The sequence below is a fragment of the Schistocerca nitens genome, chromosome 6 (genome assembly GCF_023898315.1).
Source record: "Schistocerca nitens isolate TAMUIC-IGC-003100 chromosome 6, iqSchNite1.1, whole genome shotgun sequence".
Lineage (NCBI taxonomy): Eukaryota > Metazoa > Arthropoda > Insecta > Orthoptera > Acrididae > Schistocerca > Schistocerca nitens.
In genome coordinates this window covers 296,621,748-296,646,954 of record NC_064619.1, presented here as the reverse complement: position 1 = coordinate 296,646,954, position 25,207 = coordinate 296,621,748, and the positions used below count along the sequence as shown (strand labels likewise).

General features: G+C 45.0%; 1 protein-coding gene across 1 annotated transcript in view; it reads left to right on the top strand.

Moving 5' to 3' along the window:
- LOC126263331 (mastermind-like protein 2) overlaps nucleotides 1–25,207 on the top strand; it is a 187,953-nt gene that overhangs the window by 25,267 nt on the left and 137,479 nt on the right. Inside the window, exon 2 of the mRNA XM_049960420.1 lies at nucleotides 16,025–16,281. Within this exon, the coding sequence (XP_049816377.1) occupies nucleotides 16,025–16,281 (257 nt within the window). The remainder of the gene's footprint in view (nucleotides 1–16,024; nucleotides 16,282–25,207) is intronic.

Genomic DNA, 25,207 nt, shown 5'->3' with positions numbered 1-25,207 from the left:
CTCCGATGCTGAAAATGTTTCGTACAACTGGCCTCTTCTGTCCAAGCAGATAGTAGATTACTAAGATGGCGTGGAGGAGAGGGGGGAGAAATTAGGTAAGAGACAAAACACTTTCCGTTGCGCATTCTAAGACTTATATTGAAATGACTGAGGGTAGTATCGAGTCAATAGGGACATGAACTGCGATATTGAATTCCAGATCACACTGTTGCTTATCATTCCAAATTACAGAGCCGATGCGAGAAACTGTGGCATTTTCTACTGGGAGTACTTTATTTCAGATGTGCTGAAGGAGAAAGGTCAGAGTTTAACGTCCCGCCAACATAGGGGTTGCTAGTAGCGGCCGCATAAGGGTAGAGGTTGAAATAAGCAGTTGCCTCATTGAATAAAGCACCTGACACGCTCTAGCGGTGTCATCAAAAAAATCTGGACAGCACCACAGGGATTCGATCACGCTGCTCTAGAGTACGATGCCAAAGTTGAAGATCAGTGACACTGATATTACTGACAGAGATAGTGAGAAACAGTTGAAACCCCTAAAATTAAACAAGCATCCAGTTCTCAGCGGTATTCATGTCAGAGTCGATATAGAATCTGCACATCAGTTAACTCCTATTACAACCATAAAATATCGTACTTCCCTTCAACAAAAACTGTGCCCGCTAACTGGAAAAAATCGCAGTTCACACCGGATACAATAGGGAACAGAACTGATCCACAAAATCACTGGCCAAACTCACTGACGCTCACATAGAATAAACTAATGTTTGGAAAAAAGTGGATCACCAAGACCGAGAGATGAGACCACAATGAAATTTATTCCATCAATTAGGAACATGACACTACTCAAATGATTAGCATTACATACCTGTATATACACCGTGACTGTAGAAATTGATCTCAAAGTTGCGCCAGTTGACGACCGACAATATCCCATACATTTTCAATGTCAATAAACTTTACCAAAAGCCGTACACTTTAAGATGTTCTATTTTATTTCATAATATTGCTGTCACGTCTTCGTATGAAGCATCTGCACAACGATTGGAATTCACGGCATCCAGTTTTATGGGGCTATACGATAAGTTCGTTGATTTGAAAAAAAGCGTTGAGGTCCTGAAGATGGCAAACAGAACTGCCGAAACTGGTTGCTTTCAGCATAAAATAAAATGTCTTAATGTGTACAGCTCTTGGTAAAGTTTTATTGACATTGAAAAGTACACAGCAGCTGATGTCCCCTGATCGTAATACACCAACTGAGATATCCCAGACATGTTCGATGGGAGACATGTCAGACGAACCGGCTGGCTATGGATGTCAAAGAAGGCTTGCACATTCTTCGCCACATATAGCTCGGCATTGCCCTGCTGAGATATGGCGTGTGGAATGGCCTGCAGCAGGGTCAGTGACTCGGGCGTTAAGACCTCTCTGGTGTAACGGTAGCTGTTCAGACTGCCCTCAAGGCGTAGGAAGCGAAATCGCGTGTTATAGGCAATGGCGCCCCAACATGCAGCCCAACAACACAATCTGCCCGATTGCCTTCGCCACGGCGGCGTCGAAGGCGTATACGCCCATCACTGTAGGGCAAGCTGAAGCGGTTCTCGACCGAAAACACTACGTTTGACCACTTTGCGCGCCAGCGTCAACTTTCTCGTGCCCATTGCAGTCTGCAGTGTTGGAGGATTCTGGTCAGTGCAAGCCGACACAATGGCATGCATCCAACCTGTCCAGCCGTCAGATGATGGCGTCGAACTGTCAACGCCGACATGTCCACACCCGTTGCAGTGCTCCAACAACAGTGGGGACGACACTGTTCTGTCCGTTACGGCGGACAAGATGGCGGTCATGTTGTCTGTTACGGCGGACTAAATGGCTGTCATCTCACGCTGTGGTCACATTGTGTCGGAAGTACCGTGTCGGCGCTGTGTACGGCCCTCTTCTCTCCACTGGTTCCACATACACTTCATTGTTGAAGCAGCGTGTACTGTACGAGCCGCAGTAACACGGCAGTACAAAGAAATGGATCAAATGGCTCTGAGCACTATGGGACTTAACTTCTGAGGTCATCAGTCCCCTAGAACTTAGAACTACTTAAACATAACTAACCTAAGGACATCACACACATCCATGCCCGAGGCAGGATTCGAACCTGCGACGGCAGCGGTCGAGTGGTTCCACACTGTAGCGCCTAGAACCGCTCGGCCACCCCCGCCGGCACACGAAAGTAGACCTGCCTCCCGGGGCCCACTCATTCTTCCCCGTTCGAACACACGCCGATATTCAACCCTGTGATGACGGCGAGGCATATTGGCACTTGGTTACACATTTCCATTTCGTATGACGGCTCCGCACTGACTGAGGTTCTCTCCTGCCGGAGGTTCGAGTCCTCCCTCGGGCATGGGTGTGTGTGTTGTTCTTAGCGTAAGTTAGTTTAAGTAGTGTCTAAGTCTAGGGACCGATGACCTCGGCAGTTTGGTCCCATAGGAATTCACACACATTTGAACATTTTTGACTGAGGGTTGCGTACGCACATACGCGTACAAAAGAGGGCACTGTTCGGCCTATTTGCACGTCACCTCTCTGTCATTTAAATCAATTATTATGGTTTTGCTATTCTACACGTCCTCTTATGGCGCGTTGCAGACCATTGTTTCTGAATGTTTTACTTTTTACAAACCGTAATGTAGAATCCTACAATATAACGTGAGCGCAAACGTAATAAAGTACCTCGATCAGAATAACCTCCTCCATGCTAACCAGCATACATCCCGAAAATAATGATCATGCGAAACCCAACTTTCACATGATGTATTCATAGCCCGTCCGCAGCTCGTGGTCGTGCGGTAGCGTTTTCGCTTCCCACGCCCGGGTTCCCGGGTTCGATTCCCGGCGGGGTCAGGGATTTTCTCTGCCTCGTGATGACTGGGTCTTGTGTGATGTCCTTAGGTTAGTTAGGTTTAAGTAGTTCTAAGTTCTAGGGGACTGATGACCATAGATGTTAAGTCCCATAGTGCTCAGAGCCATTTGAACCATTGATAGCCCCGCATCAAGGTAATAAAGAATATGCAGCATTTCTTGACTTACGTCGTACATTTGACAAGTTACCTAATCAGTATTTATAAATAAAAGTACAATAATACGGAGTATCAAACAGAATGTTTGACTGAGTTGGGGATTTATTGGTAAGGACGACGCAGTATTTGTTGGAGAATCATCGAGGATGTAGCAGTACGTTCAGACGTGCCCCAGGAAACAGTGTTAGAACCCACGATGTTCGTGTTGTTTGTTGAATACCTGAAGGGCTATATAAATAGTAACCTAGACTTTTCACGGATGCTGCAGTTATCTATAATGAAGCATTGTCAGATAAAAGGTGCAGAAATATTCAGTCAGATCTTGAGTTCTTTCCATAGTGGTGCAAAAACTGGTTCAAATGGTTCTAATGGCTCTGAGCACTATGAGACTTAAGTTCTGAGGTCATCAGTCCCCTAGAACTTTGAACTACGTAAATCTAACTAACCTAAGGACATCACACACATCCATGCCCGAGGAAGGATTCGAACCTGCGACCGTAGCGGTTGCGCGGTTCCAGACTGTAGTGCCCAGAACCGCTCGGCCAAATCGGCCGGCCAAAAACTGGTAACTTGTTTTAAACGTATAGAAATATAAAATTATGCAATTCACAAAACGAAAAAAGTAGTTGAACCGTGCGTGGCTCGTGTTCGTGCCATCTCTTATTTAACATCCCCTTTGACTGACAAGTTATTTTAAATGTTGTCGGAGTACTGGCTCTGAGCAGTCGGTCGGTTGGCGTGGAGGGAGGAATTCTAGGCGGGGCGTAGTTTGTTCGGGGCCCGCTGACGGTCTCTACGCGTTGTCGGAGTGTGTGGTGCTGTTCCCATTGCTACGAAATCCGTGGCTCACCGACCCTCAACACGAAAGTTGAATTTTGATTTAACCTACCAGCAAGTCAAGACTGTTCACATTTTGTCGTTTGGAGTTCGTTGTCGGCTGTTGAGATATTCCCGCGAGCAACAACGTTGTTTTCAAGTTGGAAAATTCTAGCCACCCTCCGGTGGAGTTTCACTGTATTTGGTTATTTGAACTGAAGTGCACCAGCGGAATTTTCTGCCTTGTGGCCGTTAACGTTCCGGTTACCTGCCCTGTCCGTTGACGTAAATTTCAGGCAGTGTAGTTTCCTCATCGTGTTGTTGGTGTCCAGTACGGTGTGTTGTTTGACAACTCCGTGTATGATTGGTTGTTCCGTTGAACTCCCTGTTGTGCCCTGGTCGGGTGAAGTGGAAGTTATCTTGTCGGTGGGTCCGCTGACTGTCGGTCTTTTAGGTTGTCGTCGGATCATGAATGGTTGGCCCGACTGCCTGTCTCACCTAAGATAGCATTAGTGTTTGAATTCGAGGCCGTCCTTCGAACATCTGGACGCCCTTGTGTGTACTGCCTTATTTTATTTTATTTGTTCTTGTTGTTGGTACTTGTATGGCTCCTAGCCGGTTTTGTGTTTTAAATTAGAGTTGTTTTCTTCTTAAGGCCTTCAGCCTAGTTTAAGGTACTGTTTGACGTAAGCCCTTTGGCACTTTAAAAATTTTTGAATTTTTAAGTCTTCGGCTTCAGCCGATTTGAATTCAACTTGTTTACTTCAACCTATTGAATTTTTAAGTCTTCGGCCTTCAGCCGGGTTGAGTTTCAGTTGTTTGTTCTTACGCCTTCACCCTAAATTAAAGAACTGTTTCACTGAAGGACTTTGATACTTTAAAAAAAAGAAATAATGTTTTGGAGTTTTCCGATTTGAATTTAACTTCTTTACTTCAGCCTAACTAAAAAACTGTTTTAAGATAAGGCTTGCCTTTTAAATTTCTGATTATGCTTGCGTTTTAAGTTATTGGCCTTCAGCCGTTTTTAAATTAATTCATTAAATCCCAAAGATTAAGGCTGTGTGTTTAAAAAAAAAATTGGGCTCTTGTAATGTTGGATCAAATAATAAAGTTGTATGTTCGAGTGTAACTGACAGCCCCTTATTTTGGCCCCTTTCCACAATTTATTCTCTGTCCTGTCCTGCGGGTTAAGCAGGGCATTTGGGTAGTATCCTATGACTACACTGTCAATGATTCACAGCTATTCGCTCAACTCATACAAATTCCTAAGTGCGGATACGTAAAGGAACAAGAATTGGAATGATCACATAGGCTCATTCGTAGGCAAGGCGGGTGGCACAGCGAAGCCCTAGGAGTCGTGGCTACGCCAGTGTTTCTCACTCGTCGGTGCAGGGTGCAGCCGCTATCGTTTTCGTTTTCCGTGGCTCCGCTGCAGAGTGCCAGCCTTGCTTTGACACCCTATTCTTCGGACGACACCATAACAGTGATGTAATTTCAAATCGGTGAATGAAAAAAATATCACTCAAATTGACAGATGATACGAACCTACCATATATCCTTGTTTGAGTCCATTCTGAGCTTTGCAGCTAGCACATGGGCCCATCATCTCTACCTCACACCACACAAAACCATAGTGCGACGCCGACAAAGAAGCATCCTTTAAAGAACGTCAGGAGCGTTTGGGACGAAATCTATAGAGGCATTACGCGTCGGGTCGTGCGGTAGCGTTCTCGCTTCCCACGCCCGGGTTCCCGGGTTCGATTCCCGGCGGGGTCAGGGATTTTCTCTGCCTCGTGATGGCTGGGTGTTGTGTGCTGTCCTTAGGTTAGTTAGGTTTAAGTAGTTCTAAGTTCTAGGGGACTTATGACCACAGCAGTTGAGTCCCATAGTGCTCAGAGCCATTTGAATTACGCGTCGTCCTGGGTGTTTACACAACAGACATTACGGTTCGTTTCAGAGCTGCAGCATACTAGGATGAAAAAGGGTCGACAGGAAAAAGTACAGGAAATTACAGGCCAACAAATAATTGACAAGAAACAGCTTAATGAATGGCGGAATGGGACACCACACACATTCTTTTCGAACATGGGAGAACGAATGAGAATGAAATATATGGATCCACTTTTTGCAGAGCATTTACGGTACCCACATCTCCATCGCGTTGGAGTAAGTGACACAGAGATATGCACATTTGTACAAATTGGCACAGCGGAACACATCCGATTACATTGCGACATGTCCAGACACACACGACCACAGCAGCACGACAATGGCATCGACAATGACATTCGGCAAAAAATAAGACAGTTGGATGATTGGTTAGAACTAAAGACCATCACAGACAAAATTTCACAAGCACTCCACACAGCGTACAGACAGCAACGACCTGACAGAGACGGATAATAGAGACACACCCTACAAGACAACACAACACATGCAACGATTCCGATTACGCAGCTACTTACTCGGGTCCTTAAACTCAGAACAAGACAACACAGATACACAGAGCAATGTAAACGTAAATAATAGAACAATGTAAATAAATGCCGTGTGGCTAGGACCTCCCGTCGGGTAGACCGTTCGCGTGGTGCAGGTCTTTCGAGTTGACACCACTTCGGCCACTTGCGTGTCGATGGGGATGAAATGATGATAAGGACAACACAATAACCAGTCCCTGAGCGGAGAAAATCTCCGACCCAGCCGGGAACAGAACCCGGGCAGTTAGGTTTGACATTCCGTCGCGCTGACCACTCGTCTACCAGGGGCGGACATAGAACACTGAAAAAAAAATATGTCGAACATTAGCCAACGATAGAAAATGTATAAGCATTGTAATTATAGATAAGTAACACTTAAATAATTGTAAGTTTAATATCATTTCGGCTTACATTACAGTAATATACTGAGCTGAAACTTTCAGGGGAGGCGTGGGTCGACGAACTTTCAAGGTTGTTCCCCTCCCACGTAAAAAAAAGCCATGTCATTGCCAGTAATTATTCAAGGATGTCATGCTACTGTCAAATGGCATCTAAGTTGAAAATTTCTCATGATAGATCATTTTCAATAATGCGTTACTAGAAACTGCACTATAACAGTAAAATCAATATGAAAAACGTATATTAATGTATTATATATAATGAAAAATTGTAAATAATATATTAATATCATTTGTACTTAAATCTAAGCAAATTGCTGCTCCCTCTGGGACTGGCTCGAACTTGTTCCGATGCCCTCCCACCTACGACAGCCAGGTAGTGGGACAAATGGTTCAAATGGCTCTGAGCACTATGGGACTTACCTGCTGTGGTCATCAGTCCCCTAGAACTTAGAACTACTTAAGCCTAACTGACCTAAGGACATCACACACACCCATGCCCGAGGCAGGATTCGAACCTGCGACCGTAGACCTGCGACCTAGAACCGCTCGGCCACATCGGCCGGCTGGTAGTGGGACATCATCGTCTACTGAAAACCTCTCCTATCACCTGTTAGCGTCTTCTTGCATAAACAAATTGTTTCTGTTTCCTTTTCCTCAAATTATGTTCATTTTATACCAGTATTAACTCAATATTGTTACTCTAATTTTATTGCTCAAAACAAATTTTGTTTAAAATATGGAACAATGCACTGTAACTTGTCAAACTTAAAATGTAAGACCTGCTTTTTAAAATAAGCAGTAGGTTTTTAAATATGCAGTAAAAGAGATGAAATAGCATGATATACTTTACTAATGAATATCATGCTTACCATTTAGGACTCAAATAATCTGCCTAAGGAACACTGTGTGTGTACTTATCAGTCGTTCGAGGTATAGTATATTTGTCATCAGTCATAGTACGTTCTCAGATTCAGTTTCAGAATTTTGAGCCCTATTGAACAAATTTCTGTGGACGCCCATGGTTTCTACTAGTAGCCGCTTCACGGCCTCAGTTGCGAGAGCTACATCCGCACATTGTATACAGCGAAGAATGCAGACATCGAAAAATGTATGCGCTTCATAAAAGTAGAATCGGAGCTAAGTCATTTAAAAACCATACACACAATTACCGGAGAGAGCATGGGAATCGACTTCGGATTCACACCAGCGTTCATTATCTGGAAGAAATGTTTGGCAAAGTGCAACAGGGAAAGTTTCTCAGCGGGCGTCTGCACTGCACACTAAAAGCTTTAAACAAGAGAAAACAATAGCGCCTGCTGCACGAGAGGAGCCGAGAGTTTACTTACAGTAAAGAGGACGTATTCAACAACGTAAATGAATGGGTTTCTCTCATCAACTTATAAAGTATAGCCACACTGCGTACGCGACAGTTAAGTAATACAAACATACAAACTATGGCAAATAATGGTCCAAATTAAAATGTTTACCGAGCTCCTTGACAGATCGAGAAATAACACATCTTGATTGCTTTCTTATTACTAAGAACTTCCTTTTGTCACCATTATAATTCTAGGAGTTCTAACAGTTCTGTCTGGAATTCAGTTTTAGTTAATTCTAGTAAAAAAATTTTTTTAAAAAAAAAAGCTTTCCTAATGCCAAGGACTTTCCAGTTGTCACTTTTACAACAGCATCAGTGCTTCCATTTTGACTTCTTGTAGTAAAACAGTATGGGACGCTGTCTTTTTCCTTCATAACAGCTATTATCTCATGCTATTCTGACGAATCTCTTATTCTCTTTCGCAGTTAATGACCATCCGTATCGAATCTCTCGCAGGTAGTTTTAACAATCAAGAATTATATTTTGAGCTTCTTGGCTCCACTGCGTCGTACTCCTATAACCAATCAAATACAAAATCCAGGGTTTCCAGAATTATATTAGAAGACTTATGAGGGTAAATATGTCTTGAAATCAATCGTTCAATATTTACATGTTAAAGGACAATGTTCGTGTTCCACAATGAAACTCGACGGTGGTAAGCTCTTTAATCCTCTCAAAGAAATAAAAATGAATTGCACCATGAAGTAATTTACGCTGTAAGATGAAAAAAAAAAAATACCACGAAGGAATTATCCAAATGGGACGGAAATCGTTAGGTGAGATTCACATGTACAGTCGAAGAAATGATTAGAATTTCAGAAAAATTGGACGATTTGTTCAAGACAAAGAATTCTTGTCAAACTGAGCATATCAAATTCGCGTTGCTCTACCTCTGGGCTAGCCAATAACTGACCGAGCTGTTGGTCGTCCTCTTGAGGGAATCGTGCTAAATTCCGTCCAATTGGCGCGTTAGGTAGTCAAAATCTCCTGCCGGCTGGAGAGTCCTGCCCACAATGCTACAAACGTTCTCATTTGAGGAGAGATCCGGCGATCTTACTGGCCAAAGTAGGACTTATCAAGCACGAAGACAAGCAGTAGAAACTCTCGCTGCGTGCAGGCAGCCATAATCTTAGTGAAATATGAGCCCAGGATGGCCTACCATGTATGGCAACGAAATAGGGCGTAGAATATCGTCGACGAACCGCTGTGCTGTAAGGGTACGGCGGATGACAGCCAAACGGGGGTTGCTTTGAAACAAAATTACACTCCAGACCATGAGTCCTGGCTGTCAAGTGACAGTCAGGTTGGTATTCCACCGCTGTCCGTGGAGTTCCCTGACACCTCTTCGGCCTGGAGGCTCGCTGACTGAAGTAGAATTGTCTTCAATGACGAGTCCAGTTTCGAATTACGTCTCGATGAGCAGTGAAGACGTTGTTAGCAGAGAAGCAGTAACAGCAGAACGGATCAGTCAGGAAAGCTCAAAAATGGCTCTGAGCACTATGGGACTCAACTGCTGAGGTCATTAGTCCCCTAGAACTTAGAACTAGTTAAACCTAACTAACCTAAGGACATCACAAACATCCATGCCCGAGGCAGGATTCGAACCTGCGACCGTAGCGGTCTTGCGGTTCCAGACTGCAGCGCCTTTAACCGCACGGCCACTTCGGCCGGCCCAGGAAAGCTCGCTGACTTAAAATTTGTACTAGTCATTGGATGTGACAAGAGTAATAAATGCATCGGGAACACTTCAACCCTTCTAAAGTTGCTCGACGATCGGTGATATGACTCTGATGTTGAAACGCGAAAACCATAGCTAAACTACGATCAGGTAGACCTAATGTACTAACGAAGAGGGACCATCGAGCATTGCGGAGGGTGGTTGTAAAAAATACGTGAAATCACCAGGAGGAATTACTCGTAAGTGCCAAAATGCTACCAGCAATCCAGTTATCACAGTGATTGCGCGTAAGGATTCAAAAAGAATGGTTGAGCAGTTCTTCGTATGCGAAATATTTCTGTAGTCAATGCTAACCAACTAATGCTAAAGAGCGACCCCAATGGACGGTGAATGGGTGGAAACAAGTGATTTGGGGTGATGAGTCAGCTCATGCCGACAGAACGGTTTGGCTTTGGCGAATGCTTTGAGAACGTTACTTGCTGTCATGTATTGTACCAAGAGCGAAGTACGGGGGCAGTGGCGTTACAGTATAGTGATATTTTTTCTGTTTTTCGTTAGGGTGTGGTCCCCTTTTTGCGCTTAGGCAAACACTAAATGTGTAGGATCACATTTTACAGCATTCTGTACTGCATACAGTACAGCATAAGTTTGGGGGCGGTTAATTGTATCACCCTGACAATGCACTCTGTCATAAAGCATCATCTCTGACGCAATGTTTTGAGGACATTTACATCCCTGAAATGCCTGCTCAAGAGTCCAGACCTCTACCCAGTGGAACTTGGCAATGAGTTAGAATGTCATCTTCAGTCCAGACCCCAGCATCCATCTCTGGTTTCTGCTTTTGAGGACGAATGGGCTACCATTCCTCCACAGACATTCAGACACCTGATCGAAAGTATCCACAGTAGAGTTCAAGATGTCATAAAGGGGAAGGGTGGACACACGACACATTAATATTCACTAATATTTTGACCAGATAGCGAATATTCCCGCATAGATTTACGGGTGGTCTGGAGACAGGAAGCGATCGTCAGGAGGAAAGGTCAGAGTTTAATAGCCCGTCAATCGGTAGGCCGCTGAAGCCTGACGGGTAAACCTGAGGGAGAAAATGATGATAAGCTTTGTTGGAAATTTTTACTTGGCTTTACATTATACAGCAAGTCAATGCCCTTTTGTTTTATGTAATTTAATTGCTTATTTTTCTTAATAACAAATATTTTGTTCATTTCTTGATGCGTTTCGGTCACTGGTCAAGAAAAAAATTGAATTAAGATAAATATGTGCAACTATGACCAATGCCTCTCATTTTGCGTTCATGCAGTACGTTTACAACGTTATTGTGTGACATAGTTCAGTCAGTTGTTGGATTTCTGATTTCCATTTTTTTTCGTAACTATTAAATATCATTTCGTAATATCTACTCACTTCCGCTAAAAAAATCTCTGTAATGTAAGATTCGAAAGTGAATGCAACGCACAGTACTTTTATATTTCCCCTAAAAACTCTTAGAATGTGTAGAGGATAGCAGGCTTACTACACTAAAGAGGAAGGAACGTCTGATGATAAACCGTTTCTGTTCTACAGGAACAATCAATTCAAACAATGAATTCCACTTTCGTGCATGTCCTCAGCGTAATAGAGATAGTATTTTACTATAATTCTGGTAGTTACACTGAGGTGACAAAAGTCATGGGATAGCGACATGCACATATACAGAAAGCGGTAGTATCGAGTACACAAGGTATAAAACGGCAGTGCGTTGCCTCAAATGGTTCAAATGGCTCTAAGCACTATGGGACTTAACATCTGAGGTCATCAGTCCCCTAGACTTAGAACTACTTAAACCTAACTAACCTAAGAACATCACACACATCCATTCCCGAGGCAGGATTCGAACCTGCGACCGTAGCAGCAGCGCGGTTCCGGGATGAAGCGCCTAGAACCGCTCGGCCACATGTGTTCTTTTCGTCTGAGACTGTTGACTGTGCATTATAGGATCAGTTATCCACGCAGACCGCAAAAAGAAAAGAAAGTAAGAGAAAAGGGTGCGGGGGGCAGAAGGAAGAGAGACGGAAAGAGAGAGAGAGAGAGAGAGAGAGAGAGAGAGAGAGAAGAAGAAGAAGAAGATGATGAAGAAAGACTGTTGCTTCTGTCTCAGCCTACGTCTTGAAACCAGGAGGCTAAGCCTATTTTTTTTCCTATGAGCTGTTACACGAAGGACTAATAAAGATATATGCTCCCTTTGCTACATGCCAAACAATGCTTTTTATACTAAGACATTCGTGTTTGTGAAAACGCGGGAACCACGATGAAAGCGTTCAAATGATGCGAAGGGTTATGAAACATTTGTATGTTTGTGAAGCGCTTGATCGCTTAGAACGTACAAGCTTTCGGCAGAGCTCCTCACCGTCAAAGCTATAGATCCTAGTACAGCGGCAGCCTGCTCGCATACAGTCCAGCGTACGGTCATGACGTTAAAGACAGCACCACCAAGCCACTTCCATACACCTCAATGTAGCTTTCCGGGGTCCAATACAGCCTATATTTTTCTCAACTTCAAGCCATCCTATTCTTAGGTCTTCAACCATCAGGTTGATTAGTAGCAATTCACCACGAATTTCTGTCTTCGGCCTTCCTTTTGAGTGCGGTACAGGTGGTGCAGCTGGTATTTATGTTCAGTGGTAGAAACAGAGATATTTTGTTGTCCGTTAGAGGTCTGGGTGCATAGAACGAACTGGGCAGCACCTCAGGGCTAAGTCACGACCAGAGGCGTAGCATCCCAGCTCCGCCCCTATGCCGACATGTAACGGTGTTTTACTTCTCTCGTTGTAATAGCTACTCCTTCGTACGAAGTGTAGCACACGGCTCATATATGTTTCATCGTTCGTTAGTATCTGTGATAGGTGGTGTCCCAGGCCCATTTGACGACTTAGAACTTGGGTAGCTGTACAGTCTACGAGGATGTGGCGAACTGGTAATTTTTCTCCACAGACGCACTGCTGGGGTTCCTCTTGCTGTAGTAGAAATTCATGAGTTGTATTGGTGTGTCCATTTCTTGACCTTTGTGGCGATGTCTTCCGGAACTAGGTTGTGCGTTTGATAGTTAGTAATTTATTGAAGTATGAACTATCTTGCCATTTGTCTTCCCATTTATTCAGGATGTGGCGGCTGATGCATGCCATTAAGTCAGCATTTTGAATGTCTAGTTCTAGTGTTCCCGTCCCCATTCCTTCTTTGGCTAGTTGCCAGCCAGCTCATGACCCGGCGTCCAGACAAAGACGGCAGATATTCCTGTACTTCTGTTCTGGAACCAGATGTCTATGCTCAGGTCATGTAAAACCCGTAAATTACAGGCAAGTGGCTAATGGGCGTGGATCTGGTACAAAACAACGCCCCCCCCCCCCCAATACTGACAATGAAGTCTACTGCAGTGGTGGAATTATTTGTTGCATCACCTTCTGTAATTCAGTAATTTTGTTATAATGGTTGAATATCTTAGGGAAACTGATTTTATTTGCCCATTGTTTCTATAGCAAGGAAATTACACAATAATTTGCACGAATTTTATTTTATTCTCTTCAAATGGTTCAAATGGCTCTGAGCAGTATGGGACTTAACTTCTAAGGTCATCAGTCCCCTAGAACTTAGAACTACTTAAACCTAACTAACCTAAGGACATCACACACATCCATGCCCGAGGCATGATTCGAACCTGCGACCGTAGCGGTCGCGCGGTTCCAGACTGTAGCGCCTAGAACCGCTGGGCCACCCCGGCCGGCTTATTCTCTTCATTTATTTCTATAAAAATAGTGTTTATTTGCATTTTAACGTTTTCTTAAGGAACAGAGTGGAACTGCATATGTCATCTGATGTTTTTTTCTTCTGAAATATCAGTGTTACTCTCGGAAGAAACATTGACTATTAATTTTACGGTATAACATTGGTATTTATTAGTGTTAGCACATAGATAGTTACCTCATCTGAATCCACTGTTGCCATTTAATACTTGATGAGTCCTCCACGTGTCTTAATCACCGCTTTGTACCGTGTAGGCTTTGACAGACAACCTTGTGAAAGCATTCCTCACTCAGCTGACGAAACCACACACGCATAAGAATCTCTAACAGGTCCTGTACATTACATGGATTCTATTTTGCTACAGCATTTCTCATAACCTTCCAACAGCTCAAAGTAAGATTCATATCAGGGCTATTTCCAAGCCATTCTAATCTTTGAACTCTTGAAACTTCCTGGCAGATTAAAACTGTGTGCCGGACCGAGATTCGAACTCGGGACCTTTGCCTTTCTCAGGCAAGTGCCCCGCGAAAGGCAAAGGTCGCGAGTTCGAGTCGCGGTCCGGCACATAGTTTTAATCTGCCAGGAAGTTTCATATCAGCGGACACTCCGCTGCAGAGTGAAAATCTCATTCTGGAAACATTCCCCAGGCTGTGGATAAGCCATGTCCCCACATTATCCTTTCTTCCAGGAGTGCTAGTACTGCAAGGTTCGCAGTAGAGCTTCTGTGAAGTTCGGAAAATAGGAGAGGAGGTACTGGCGGAAGTAAAGGTGTGAGGACGGGGCGTGAGTTGTGCTTAGGTAGCTCAGTTGGTAGAGCACTTGCCCGCGAAAGGCATAGGTCCCGAGTTCGAGTCTCGGTCCGGCAGACAGTTTTAATCTGCCAGGAAGTTTCATATTAGCGCACACTCCGCTGCAGCGTGAAAATCTCATTCTGGTTTGAACTCTTGTGTAACGAAATTTTGCACCTAAAATGTAGGAATGCGTAACAATTAAGCTGGAACATCATCGGCTTCATGCTTGATACAAACATTGATCACAGGAATTACTTTCAAAGCTCCGTTTCAGGGAACAGAATCATCCTCTAAAATGCAACTGGAAACATCTGAACACTGACTCTTATTAAGGTAATAAGCTTCATTTAAAGCAGGGACCCCAAACTATTTTGGACAAGTGACCCCTTTTCCAAAATGAACTGTTACCTCAGACCCCCATGGCCAAATTACCTACTTTTAAGATCAACCCCCTTATTCATAATGGTCCGCTAACTTAAAAAAGCTGCTACAGAGTTATTTTTCATGCTGACTTAGGTCAATAGAAGAAGACAGAGTGAGAATTAGCAATGCTTTAAGTTAGCAGACTATTATGAATAAGGAGGCCTATCTTTAGTTTTTTCCTATTGATACAAAATACCTAGGTACTAAGGTACAAATCGTCGACCCCCAAAATCAGTTTTCGTTTATGTCGACCCCTAGGAAACCGATATCGACCCCAAGGGGTCGATATCGACCACTTGGGGAATCCCTGATTTAAAGGATACTGATATATACATTTGCATTGACTGCGTCATTTATGAAGTCCAGACGACCTATTTCGCAGGTGTAAATGCGTCCCCAGATCATCTGTCCTGTGTTATACACGAAGGCGAAAATGCTGTACTCTCTGACTCACAAACACATCGCCATGGGAGCCATGCAGATTAAATTTAAGCTCATCTGTTTTTCGTAGCACTATCACAGCAGAGGCGTACACTAATGTTTTAAGCACCTTCTTGCTTCCCACTGTTGAAGAGCAATTCGAGGATGGCGACTGTATCTTTCAAGACGATCGAGCATCTGTTCGAAATGCACGGCCTGTGGCGGAGTGGTTACACGACAATAACATCCCTGTAATGGACTGGCCTGCACAGAGTCCTGACCTGAATCCCATAGAACACCTTTGGGACGTTTTGGAACGCCGACTTCGTGCCAGGCCTCACCGACCAACATAGATACCTCTCCTCACTGCAGCACTCCGTGAAGAATGGGCTGCCATTCCCCAAGAAACCTTCCAGCACCTGACTGGACGTATGCCTGCGAGAGTGGAAGCTGTCATCAAGGCTAAGGGTGGGCCAACACCATATGGAATTCCAGAATTAGCGATGGAGGGCGCCACGAACTTGTAAGTCACTTTCATCCAGGTGTCCGGATACTTTAGATCACATAGTGTATTTTTCTGATGTCCAGTATCGCTAATCGCTGGCTACCACAGGGCGTCAGGGACCGAGGGGAAGGAGAGGTTGCCCGCACCCCGCCTCACCTCTCGCAGGCATTCTGAGCGGCCTGCCGTCGGCACGATGGGGGCTGATGACGTCACCGGCCCTCGGAGGGAGGCTGGCGGCGGAGAGGAGAGCGGCCCGCTGGCAGCGGCGGCGGCGGCGGCGCCCCTCCTCATCGGACGAGGCGACTTTCGATTGCGTGAAGACGCTTTGGCCGCGCCCGGGGCAGGAGAAAGCCGGGAGGCGCGCGTATGTGAGAGGCGAGCGGGCGGCTGGAGCTGCGGCTGGGGTGACCCGGATCCTCAGTCGAGGCCCGACCCTCCGCCAGCGACGATGCCGCTGCCGCCCCACGTCTCGCTGCTGCGCCTCCTGCTGCTCGCCGCCGTCGCGGCCGCCTCGCCCGCGGTGAGTACCTCACCACCGCCGGCGACCCTACCGACCTGTACTCCACCGACAACTCGTGCATCGTTTTTAAAAATTACGAACTGATCTTCACGTGCGGCTCATCAGCCGTGTATTTTTAAAGACATTGTTTTGGTTCCTCGTCGTCTGTTTTTTACGAGTATTTGCTTTGATTAATTTTGCACGATTCGCCAGTTTCGTTCCTACAGATCATTCTCAAGTGCAGTAGATGTCAACAATTTGTGAGCGGATATAGTACGACATGTTGGTACCCCAGCACTTGTGAATGGCCTGAAAGGACGAAATTGGCCAATCGTGCAAAATTAAGGGAAGCAAATACGCGTAAACAACAGCAGAGATGTCAAAAATGGTTCAAATGGCTCTGAGCACTATGGGACTTAACTTCTTAGGTCATCAGTCCCCTAGAACTTAGCACTACTTAAACCTAACTAACCTAAGAACATCACACACATCCATGCCCGAGGCAGGATTCGAACCTGCGACCGTAGCGGTCGCGCGGTTCCAGACTGTAGCGCCTAGAACCGCTCGGCTACCGCGGCCGGCGCCGAGATGTCCTTCAATCGTATATTGTCTAAGGGACCATCCAGGGCTTTCCTATGGATGAGTTCACTAGGTCGTTGAGTAAAAGCTCTATCGTCAGATAGCCAGACCAAGTGCAGATGGCGAAAACTGTTTCCAGCCTTTTGATTTAGGTCCCCAATGGATCAGCTACAACAGGCAGTTGAGAATTTTGTCTGCAAACGGCGAGTAGTGTTCGGGGGACCCTTTGTTTCCTTCCGACCCGTGGTTGCCCGTGGCCTGGTTACTGGACTTTAGAAAAATATTGCCTTACTACTGCACTTCATTGTCAACCTCGTTGTGTTTGTTGTGCACCATCTCGCAGTATATTTTGTTCAATATATACTGCACCAGTTATAAAAAGGAAAATTTTAGCGACAGATGTATAGGCATGACAGCCTTATCGTAAGCAATAAAAGGGCGCGCAGAATCCTACCATGGCCACAGTTTTAAATGAATGAACCGAAGCATGTATCGTTATGCAAAACGCATTTCAGTAGCTGCATGAACATCACCAATATTAATGCATTGTTGAGCCAGAAGTTACTGACAACATTTACACACAAATGAAGAATTTTGCCGATATATGCATCTACATTCACATAAAAATCCCGATAGCCATCATACGGTGAATGGCGGAGCGTACCATATATCACTACAACAAGCGATGTTCAATAAGTAATGCAACCCTCACTTTTTCGGGAGGTTTCGGCTGAAAAAAGCGGAATGTGTGTGGGGACATCGTGGAATATTCTCATTTCAGTCCCCATAGTTTCATGAAGTTCCAATCGGTGGCGGCGCTGTACGTTGCCTCCAAAATGGCGTCTGTAACGGAGGTACGTTCCAAGCAGAGATACGTCATTCAGTTTCTTTTGCCGGAAAACCAGAGCATGCACATATTCAAAGGCACTTACAGAATGTCTACGGAGACCTGACAGTGAACAAAAGCCCGGTGAGTCGTTGGGCAAGGCGTCTATCCCATCTGAACAAGGTGGCGCGTCGTGACAATTTTTTGTCAAACATAGTCACAAGCGATCAAATATGGGTTCATCATTTCGAACAAGAAACAAAACGGCGGTCTATGGAGTGATACCACACCACCTTTCCTCCGAAGAAAAAGTTCAAAGCCGCTCTCTCAGCCAGTAAAGTCTTGGGGAATGCCTTCTCGGTCTCTGAAGAGGCTACTCTGATGTCCTTTTTTCGGTGCAGCGAGCACACTGAAGTGCATTGTGCTACCGTCAGGAAAATGAAGAAACGATTTCTGCGTGTTCATCTCCACAAAAATGCAAACGAACTTCTCCTTCTCTGTGATAATGTGAGGCCTGACAAGTCTGCGCACCTTAGAGCAGCTCACAGAACTCCATTGGACCGTTCTTCCTGACCACCCTACGGCTCGGATATCGCACCTTCCAACTTCCATCTCTTTGGCCCAATGAAAGATGTACTGTGCAGAAGCAGTAGGTGGGTGATGGGGAGGTTATCGATGCAGCACGACCTTGGCTCCGGTGTGGGCCAGTAGTGTTACCATACGGGCATACAGGCCCCCCAGTAAGGTGCCTCAAGGCCGTCGCACTGAACGGATATTAGGTTGAAAAGTAGGGTTTGTAGCCAGATTAGTGGAGAATAATATGGTGTACTGGAATCCCGAATAAAACCAATCTGCTTTCAGCAGAAAAATGTGTTACATTACTTACTGAATGCGGCTCGTAGTAATCCCCTTTCCTGTTCGAATCGTAGATGCGAGGGAATAACGACTGTCTAAATGTTTCTGTACGAGCCCTAATTTCTCTTATCTTGCCTTTGTGACCCTTAGGCGAAATTTACTATGGTGGCAGTATAAACGTTTCACAGTCAGCCGCAAACGTCGGTTCTCTAAATTTTCTCAATAAAGTTTTGGGAAAAGAACGTCGCCTTTCGTCCACATACTCCCACTTGAGTTTAAGAAGCGTCTCCATAATACTCGGGTGTGGACGAACCTGCCGGAAGATTTATTCTACTTACGTCACTCAGATCTCCTCAAGCCACAGTTTCAATGTTGATGTGACTGAAATTATGAACACATTTTAGAATGGCTCGTACTATTCTGTCTAAAGCACATCACAAGACTCGCATGGACAGGCAAGTCGTTGAAGTGGCATCCAACTGAAAGACTTCCGCCAGGCCCTTCAGCCAAATAAAATTATTATTGTTACAAGACTCCCAGCCGCATTCTTGTCGCACGCGTTCTTCTCAGTTTCGGACAGTAATTGTGGTCTAATGTAGGATTACTTGTGTGAGTGCCATTACTGCTGAACGGCCGGAGTTAGCGGTCTCCTATCCCTGCCAGTACGACTGTAAACCGTTCTTTAGTTGATGGACCGTTCAACTGAACCTTGCGCTTCATCTGTTACAAATAAAGTGTTTGGACCTACGCAGTTTTGTAGGGAGTGTGAATGTCATTCGTATTTAGTTGATCAGTCACTCAGCTTTGCGTTAATTCACAATTCAGTCATACGCCACGACTTTTCCGTAGAGCATCTGTAATTTCACTGCAGTGCGCAGGTAGAGGGTGCGCTAAATAACATTCCGCAGTAGCGAACCCACTGGTGTATTTCTGAAAGTGCTACAAACAAATTACTCCGATACTCTCTACGAACTTCCCACAATTTCTATTACAGGCTGCTATGGGTTGTAAAGCGGCTTTGTAATTGAAGTTTTGATAGCGAACTTATGTCCGGAAGCGCTGAATATAAAAAAAGAATGAAGATTGTATCACATTCAAATCTCCTGCTTCGCGGTACCCACACAAAATGAGAAGAGGGCGCCGTCAGCATTAAACGATTGTAGAACAATAATGGAAACAGTTACTTCATAAACTGTCTACGAGGATGTGTACGAAGTGATTTGAAGTGGAACGACCACATAAAGCCGGCTATTGTGGCCGAGCGGTTCTAGGCGCTTCAGTCTGGAACCGCGAGACCGCTACGGTCGCAGGTTCGAATCCTGCCTCGAGCATGGATGTGTGTGATGTCCTTTGGTTAGTTAGGTTTAAGTAGTTCTATGTTCTAGAGGACTGATGACCTCAGATGTTAAGTTCCTTTGTGCTCAAAGCCATTTGAACCATTTGACCACAAAACTAATCGCAGTAAAGGCAGATACCAGACTGTAGTTCATTGGAAGTGTAGTCCATGTACGAAGAAGGCAGCTTACAAAACAATCGTTCGACCACTACTTGACTGCTGGTCGTCATATGGGGTCAGTACCAGATACATCTCAATCTACATCATTACTCTGCAGTTCACAGTTAAATGCCTGGCAGAGGGTTCATCGAACCATCTCCAAGCCGTTTCTCCACCGTTCCACTCTCGAAAGGCGTGAGGACAAAACGACTCTTAAATCTTTCCGTATGAGCTCTGATTTCTCTTACTGTATCATTATGATCATTTCTCCCTATGTAGCTGGGCGTCAACAGAATATTTTCGCAATCGGAGGAGAAATTTGGTGCCGGCCGCTGTGGCCGAACGGTTCTAGGCGCTTCAGTCCGGAACCTCGCTGCTACGGGCAAGGATGTGTGTGATGTCCTTAGGTTAGTTAGGTTTAATAAGTTCTAAGTCTAGGAGACTGATGACCTCAGATGTTAAGTCCCATAGTGCTTAGAGCCATTTGAACCAAGTTTTGAGAAACTTGGTCATTGAAATTTCACGAGAAGATCCTGCCGCAACGAAACGCCTTTGTTGTAATGGTTGCTACCCCAATTCACATATATTGTCCACTCTCCCCTGTTTGGCGATAACGCGAAACCATCTGCCCTTCTTTAAACTTTTTCGATGTCCACCGTCAGTCCCGTCTGATGCCGATCCCACATGGCACAGCAGTCCTCCGAAAGAGGGCGGACAAGCGTACTGTAAGCACTCTGTTTAGTAGACCTGTTGCATTTTCTAAGCGTTTTGTCTATAAATCGCAGTCTTTCGTTTGCTCCCTCACAGCTCTACGTAATCAAAAAAATGGCTATGACCACTATAGGACTTAACATCTGAGGTCATCAGTCCCCTAGAGCTTAGAACTACTTAAACCTAACTAACCTAAGGACATGACACACATCCATGCCCGAGGCAGGATTCGAATCTGCGACCGTAGCGGTCTCGCGGTTCCAGACTGTAGCGCCTAGAACCGCTCGGCCACTCCGGCCGGCATCTACGTAATCATTCCAATTTAATTTACTCGTAATTGTAACCTCTAAGTATTTAGATATGTTTGCAGCCTTTAGATTTGTGTGTTTTATCGTGTAACCGAAATTTAGCTTATTTCTTTTAGTGCTCATCTGGATGACTTCATACTTTTCATAATTTAGTGTCAACTGTCACTTTTCGCACCATGCAGATATCTGACCTAATCATTTTGCAATTGTTTTTGAAAATTTGATGACTTTGCAAGACGGTAAATGATTGTTGAAAACAATATAAGAGGGCTGCTCCGTATTGTCTCGTATGTCATTTATGTAGATGAGGAACAGCAAAGAGCCTGTAAGGCTTCCTTGGGGAACTCCATATATCACTTGACTTTTAATGGATGAGTTCTCGTTAATTACTACGAACTGTGACGCTTCTGACAGAAACTCACGAAACCAGTCGTAGAACTGAGGCTTTCCTCGATAGACACGCAATTTGATGAGAGGTCTCGTGTGCGTAAATCAGTATGACATCTCTTGTCGATAGAACTCATTACTTCGTGAGTGACACGACTGATAGAGGAATAGAGAAAATTCAAAGAAGAGTAGCAGCTTTCGTTACAGGTGCATTTAATAACTGCGAAAGGGTCACAGAGATGATCAACCAATTCCAGTTGCAGACTCTGCAAGGGGAGCGTTGTGCATCACGGTGTGGTTTACTGTTGAAGTTCCGAGATCGTACCTTCCTCGATGACTCAATAAGTACAGGGCGATTAGACAGTGTGAAAGCTTAAAGTATGTTGCATGGTAGGTTTCGCTGAGAAATAATTGTTAAGAAAAAAATTCGGTATGTTGCGCCGTTTCCGAGGCAGTTAGCGTTCAAGTTAGCCAATCAGACCGTTGCGCTCACAAATTCAAGCAGCTCGCCAGATACAACTAGTGTTAGTTCTCGCAGTTAGATGATAATCCACGAGACTGCTTAGCGTTTGGTTCGGATTCGATTCTAACTAACGTCGCATGTCTAATTTTTATACCGTTTTCTTGTTCGGTTTTAGGAAACGAACCGAAGAACACGTTTGGCGACACCGTCTCTGGAGAGCTGCTTGAATCTGAGCGCGCAACGGCATGATTGGCCAACTTCGATGCTAATTAGCTCGGAAAAGGCGGGGCGTATAGAATTTTTTTTCTTAACAGCTGTTTCTCAGCACAGCCTACGCTGCAACACCCTTACACGCAAAAATCTGTACACGGCCCAATCTAGCTACTTTCACGAATGATGAGGACAACACAAACACCCAGTTCCCGGGCAGAAAAGATCTCCAACCCGGCAGGGAATCGAATCCGGGACCCCGTGATTCAGAGGTAGAAACGCTAGCCACTAGAACACGATCTGCAGACAGAGAGAGATCCGAGCCCACACGGAAGCTTACTGGCAGTCGTTCTTCCCGCGAACTATTCACGACTGGAACAGGAAAGGAGGATGTGACAATGACCGCAAGGTGTTGTAGATACAGTGCAGTTGCGGATGACATCATATACCATTTTTGTCGAACTACAACAACGGCTGCGGCAAAATCGTACGTTCTCAAGAATGACTGTGGTGCTCCACGGACACGGACGGAGCTCTTTGAAGAGGACGCCCTACGACACGTGGAAGACAACCCGAGGACGAGTACTCGAAACATTGCCCATGCGAAGGCCAAGGTCAAGGACCCGTGTAGAGCAAACGGGTCACAGGTCACTGTCTCTGCTGTGAGCGTACCCTGAAGCACGAGATTTGAAACTGATCCGATCCTCAAATTTATTTCACATCCGAACATGTGTTCCTTATCAAAACTTTATGTGGTAAATCACCCTTACAACTCGCAGAAGCCTGTGATAGGAATTGTGAAAGACCCTGCATACGCTGATTTGCTGTTGGTAGATCATTGTTAGAATGCTTCACGGTAATTATGTGCAGTTCTATTTGTGATTACTAAAATCGCACTGTCTCTAGTTCAGCCTCGACGCGGTTAAATACACGTTTTTGTTTCGCTCATTCTATTACAAAAATAGTTCAGAGACCGTGCAATTGTTGGCAGGGCGATTCAGCTGCCGCTACCGCTGTGGTTTTATGCAAAACGCAGTGTTATATCTGGCCTTTAAAACCCACATGCGAGATTTTCATATTCTCTCACTCGCTTCAAGAATGAATACAAAAGTGGCCTTTAAACTCACCCTCACTCCTGCATTTAGCCTCCCCAGACAGAATTTATAGTATGTCGCTAATGGGATTCTCACCTACCACTGCACGAATTATTTCCTCTTTTTAGTCCTCGTAGTTGTCTTTGACTGGCATTATTACGTCACCGGCTCAGTCGAGCACTTACAAATCGTAAAACTGGCATTTGTGTAAATTTTATGTAACAATATTGAGAATTTTAACTGTGGAAAATGAACATTTACATCGTTGTATTCGTCAGGCCTTCTGACTTCAGAAACTACTGCGCTTGCAAGTTTTAAGTATGGATCGTTTGTCAACGTAATGAGTTTTGGCGTAACCTTCAGAAAAGTCGTTTTTCTTTCAATAAATCAATAACGTTAACGAAACAGCTGAATACGTTGTTGGTAACAGACCAATCGATAGAGACCAAAGAAGGTCGAATATCGGAAACAGTTCGTGTCTAGTCAAAAATGTTTGTACAGTAGCAGGAGGGAGTGCCCCACGAATAACAAACTGGAAATCTGATGAGGGATAAGTGTGGGTGTGGAGGTGCGTTTGAACGGCATAATTGTCCGTTTTTCTTGAATACTTCGAAAACCGTGGCCTCCAGCGAAAACATTAAATTTACTACAAGAAAGCTCCTGTTGATTTCTACTATAGGATTAATAGTGTGCGTATAGCGATTGAGAGAGTATGTAGGCCAGAACAACAATGCGTGTTGCATAAAACTACAGCTGTAGGGGCAGCTTTATCATCCTGCATATTTCTCCTACAATCAGGCACGCCCTGTTCACCAGATCTTCTTAGATTCTTTTACGAAATTCGTCACATTTTTTTATTGCTAACCTTGCAGTTAATGACAACACTACCGTGTTTGTATACCGCAACCATCCGTCCGAACGCCATACACACTGATTCTGTCTGACCCAGTCTACCTGCTTAGCTGGGTGGTAACGTGCTCGCCTCCCATGCAAGTGGGCCCGGTTTCGATTCCCGGCCAGGTTGGAGATTTTCTCCACTCGGGGACTGGGTGTTGTGTAGTCCTCCTCATTTCATCCTCATCACCGGTGCGCAAGTCGCCCAATGTGGCGTCGAATGAAATAAGACTAGCACTTGGCGGCCGAACTTCCCCGAATAGGGGCCTCCCGGGCAACGATGCCGTACGCTCATTTCATTTCCATTTGTCTGACCCAGTCTGTCAGCGCATAATATAAGACGAGGTATCGGTGTCTGGCTACACTCCGAGCAAGTTCATTAAATTTTTGTGGGAACCTTTGATCCTGAGCTGGCTGGCCAAAATCGTGAGGTGCCAAAGAAACTGGTGCACCTGCCAAATATCGTGTATCGAGTAGCTCCCCCCCCCCCCCCCGCCCCCACCCGAGCACGCAGAAGTGCCACAGCGCAACGTGGCATGGACTCGACTAATGTCTGAAGTAGTGCTGGAGGGAACTGACCCATGAATCCTACAGTATGTAGCAATGCATCCCAGTTACGCTCAATAATATTCATGTCTGGGGAGTTTGGTGGCCATCAAGACTTTTTAAATTCAGAAGAGTGTTCCCGGAGCCACTCTGTAGCAATTCTGGACCTGTGGTATGTCGCATTGTGCTGCTGGATTTGCCCAAGTACGTTGAAATGTACGATGGACGTGAATGGATGCAGGTGATCAGGCAGGATACTTACATACGTGTCACTTGTCAGTCGTATCTAAACGTATCAGGGGCCTCATATCACTCCAACCGCAGGCGCCTCACGCCGTTACAGAGCCCTCGCCAACTTGAACAGTTCCCTGCTGACACGCAGAGTCCATAAGTTTATGAGGTTGTCTCCATTACCCGTACACGTCCATCCGCTCGTTACAATTTGAAACGAGACTCGTTCGACCAGGCAATATGTTTCCAGTCATCAACAGTCCAATGTCGGGCTCAGACGAGGCGTAAAGCAATTTGTCGCGCAGTCATAAAGGGTACACGAGTGCACCTTCGGCTCCGAAAGCCTAC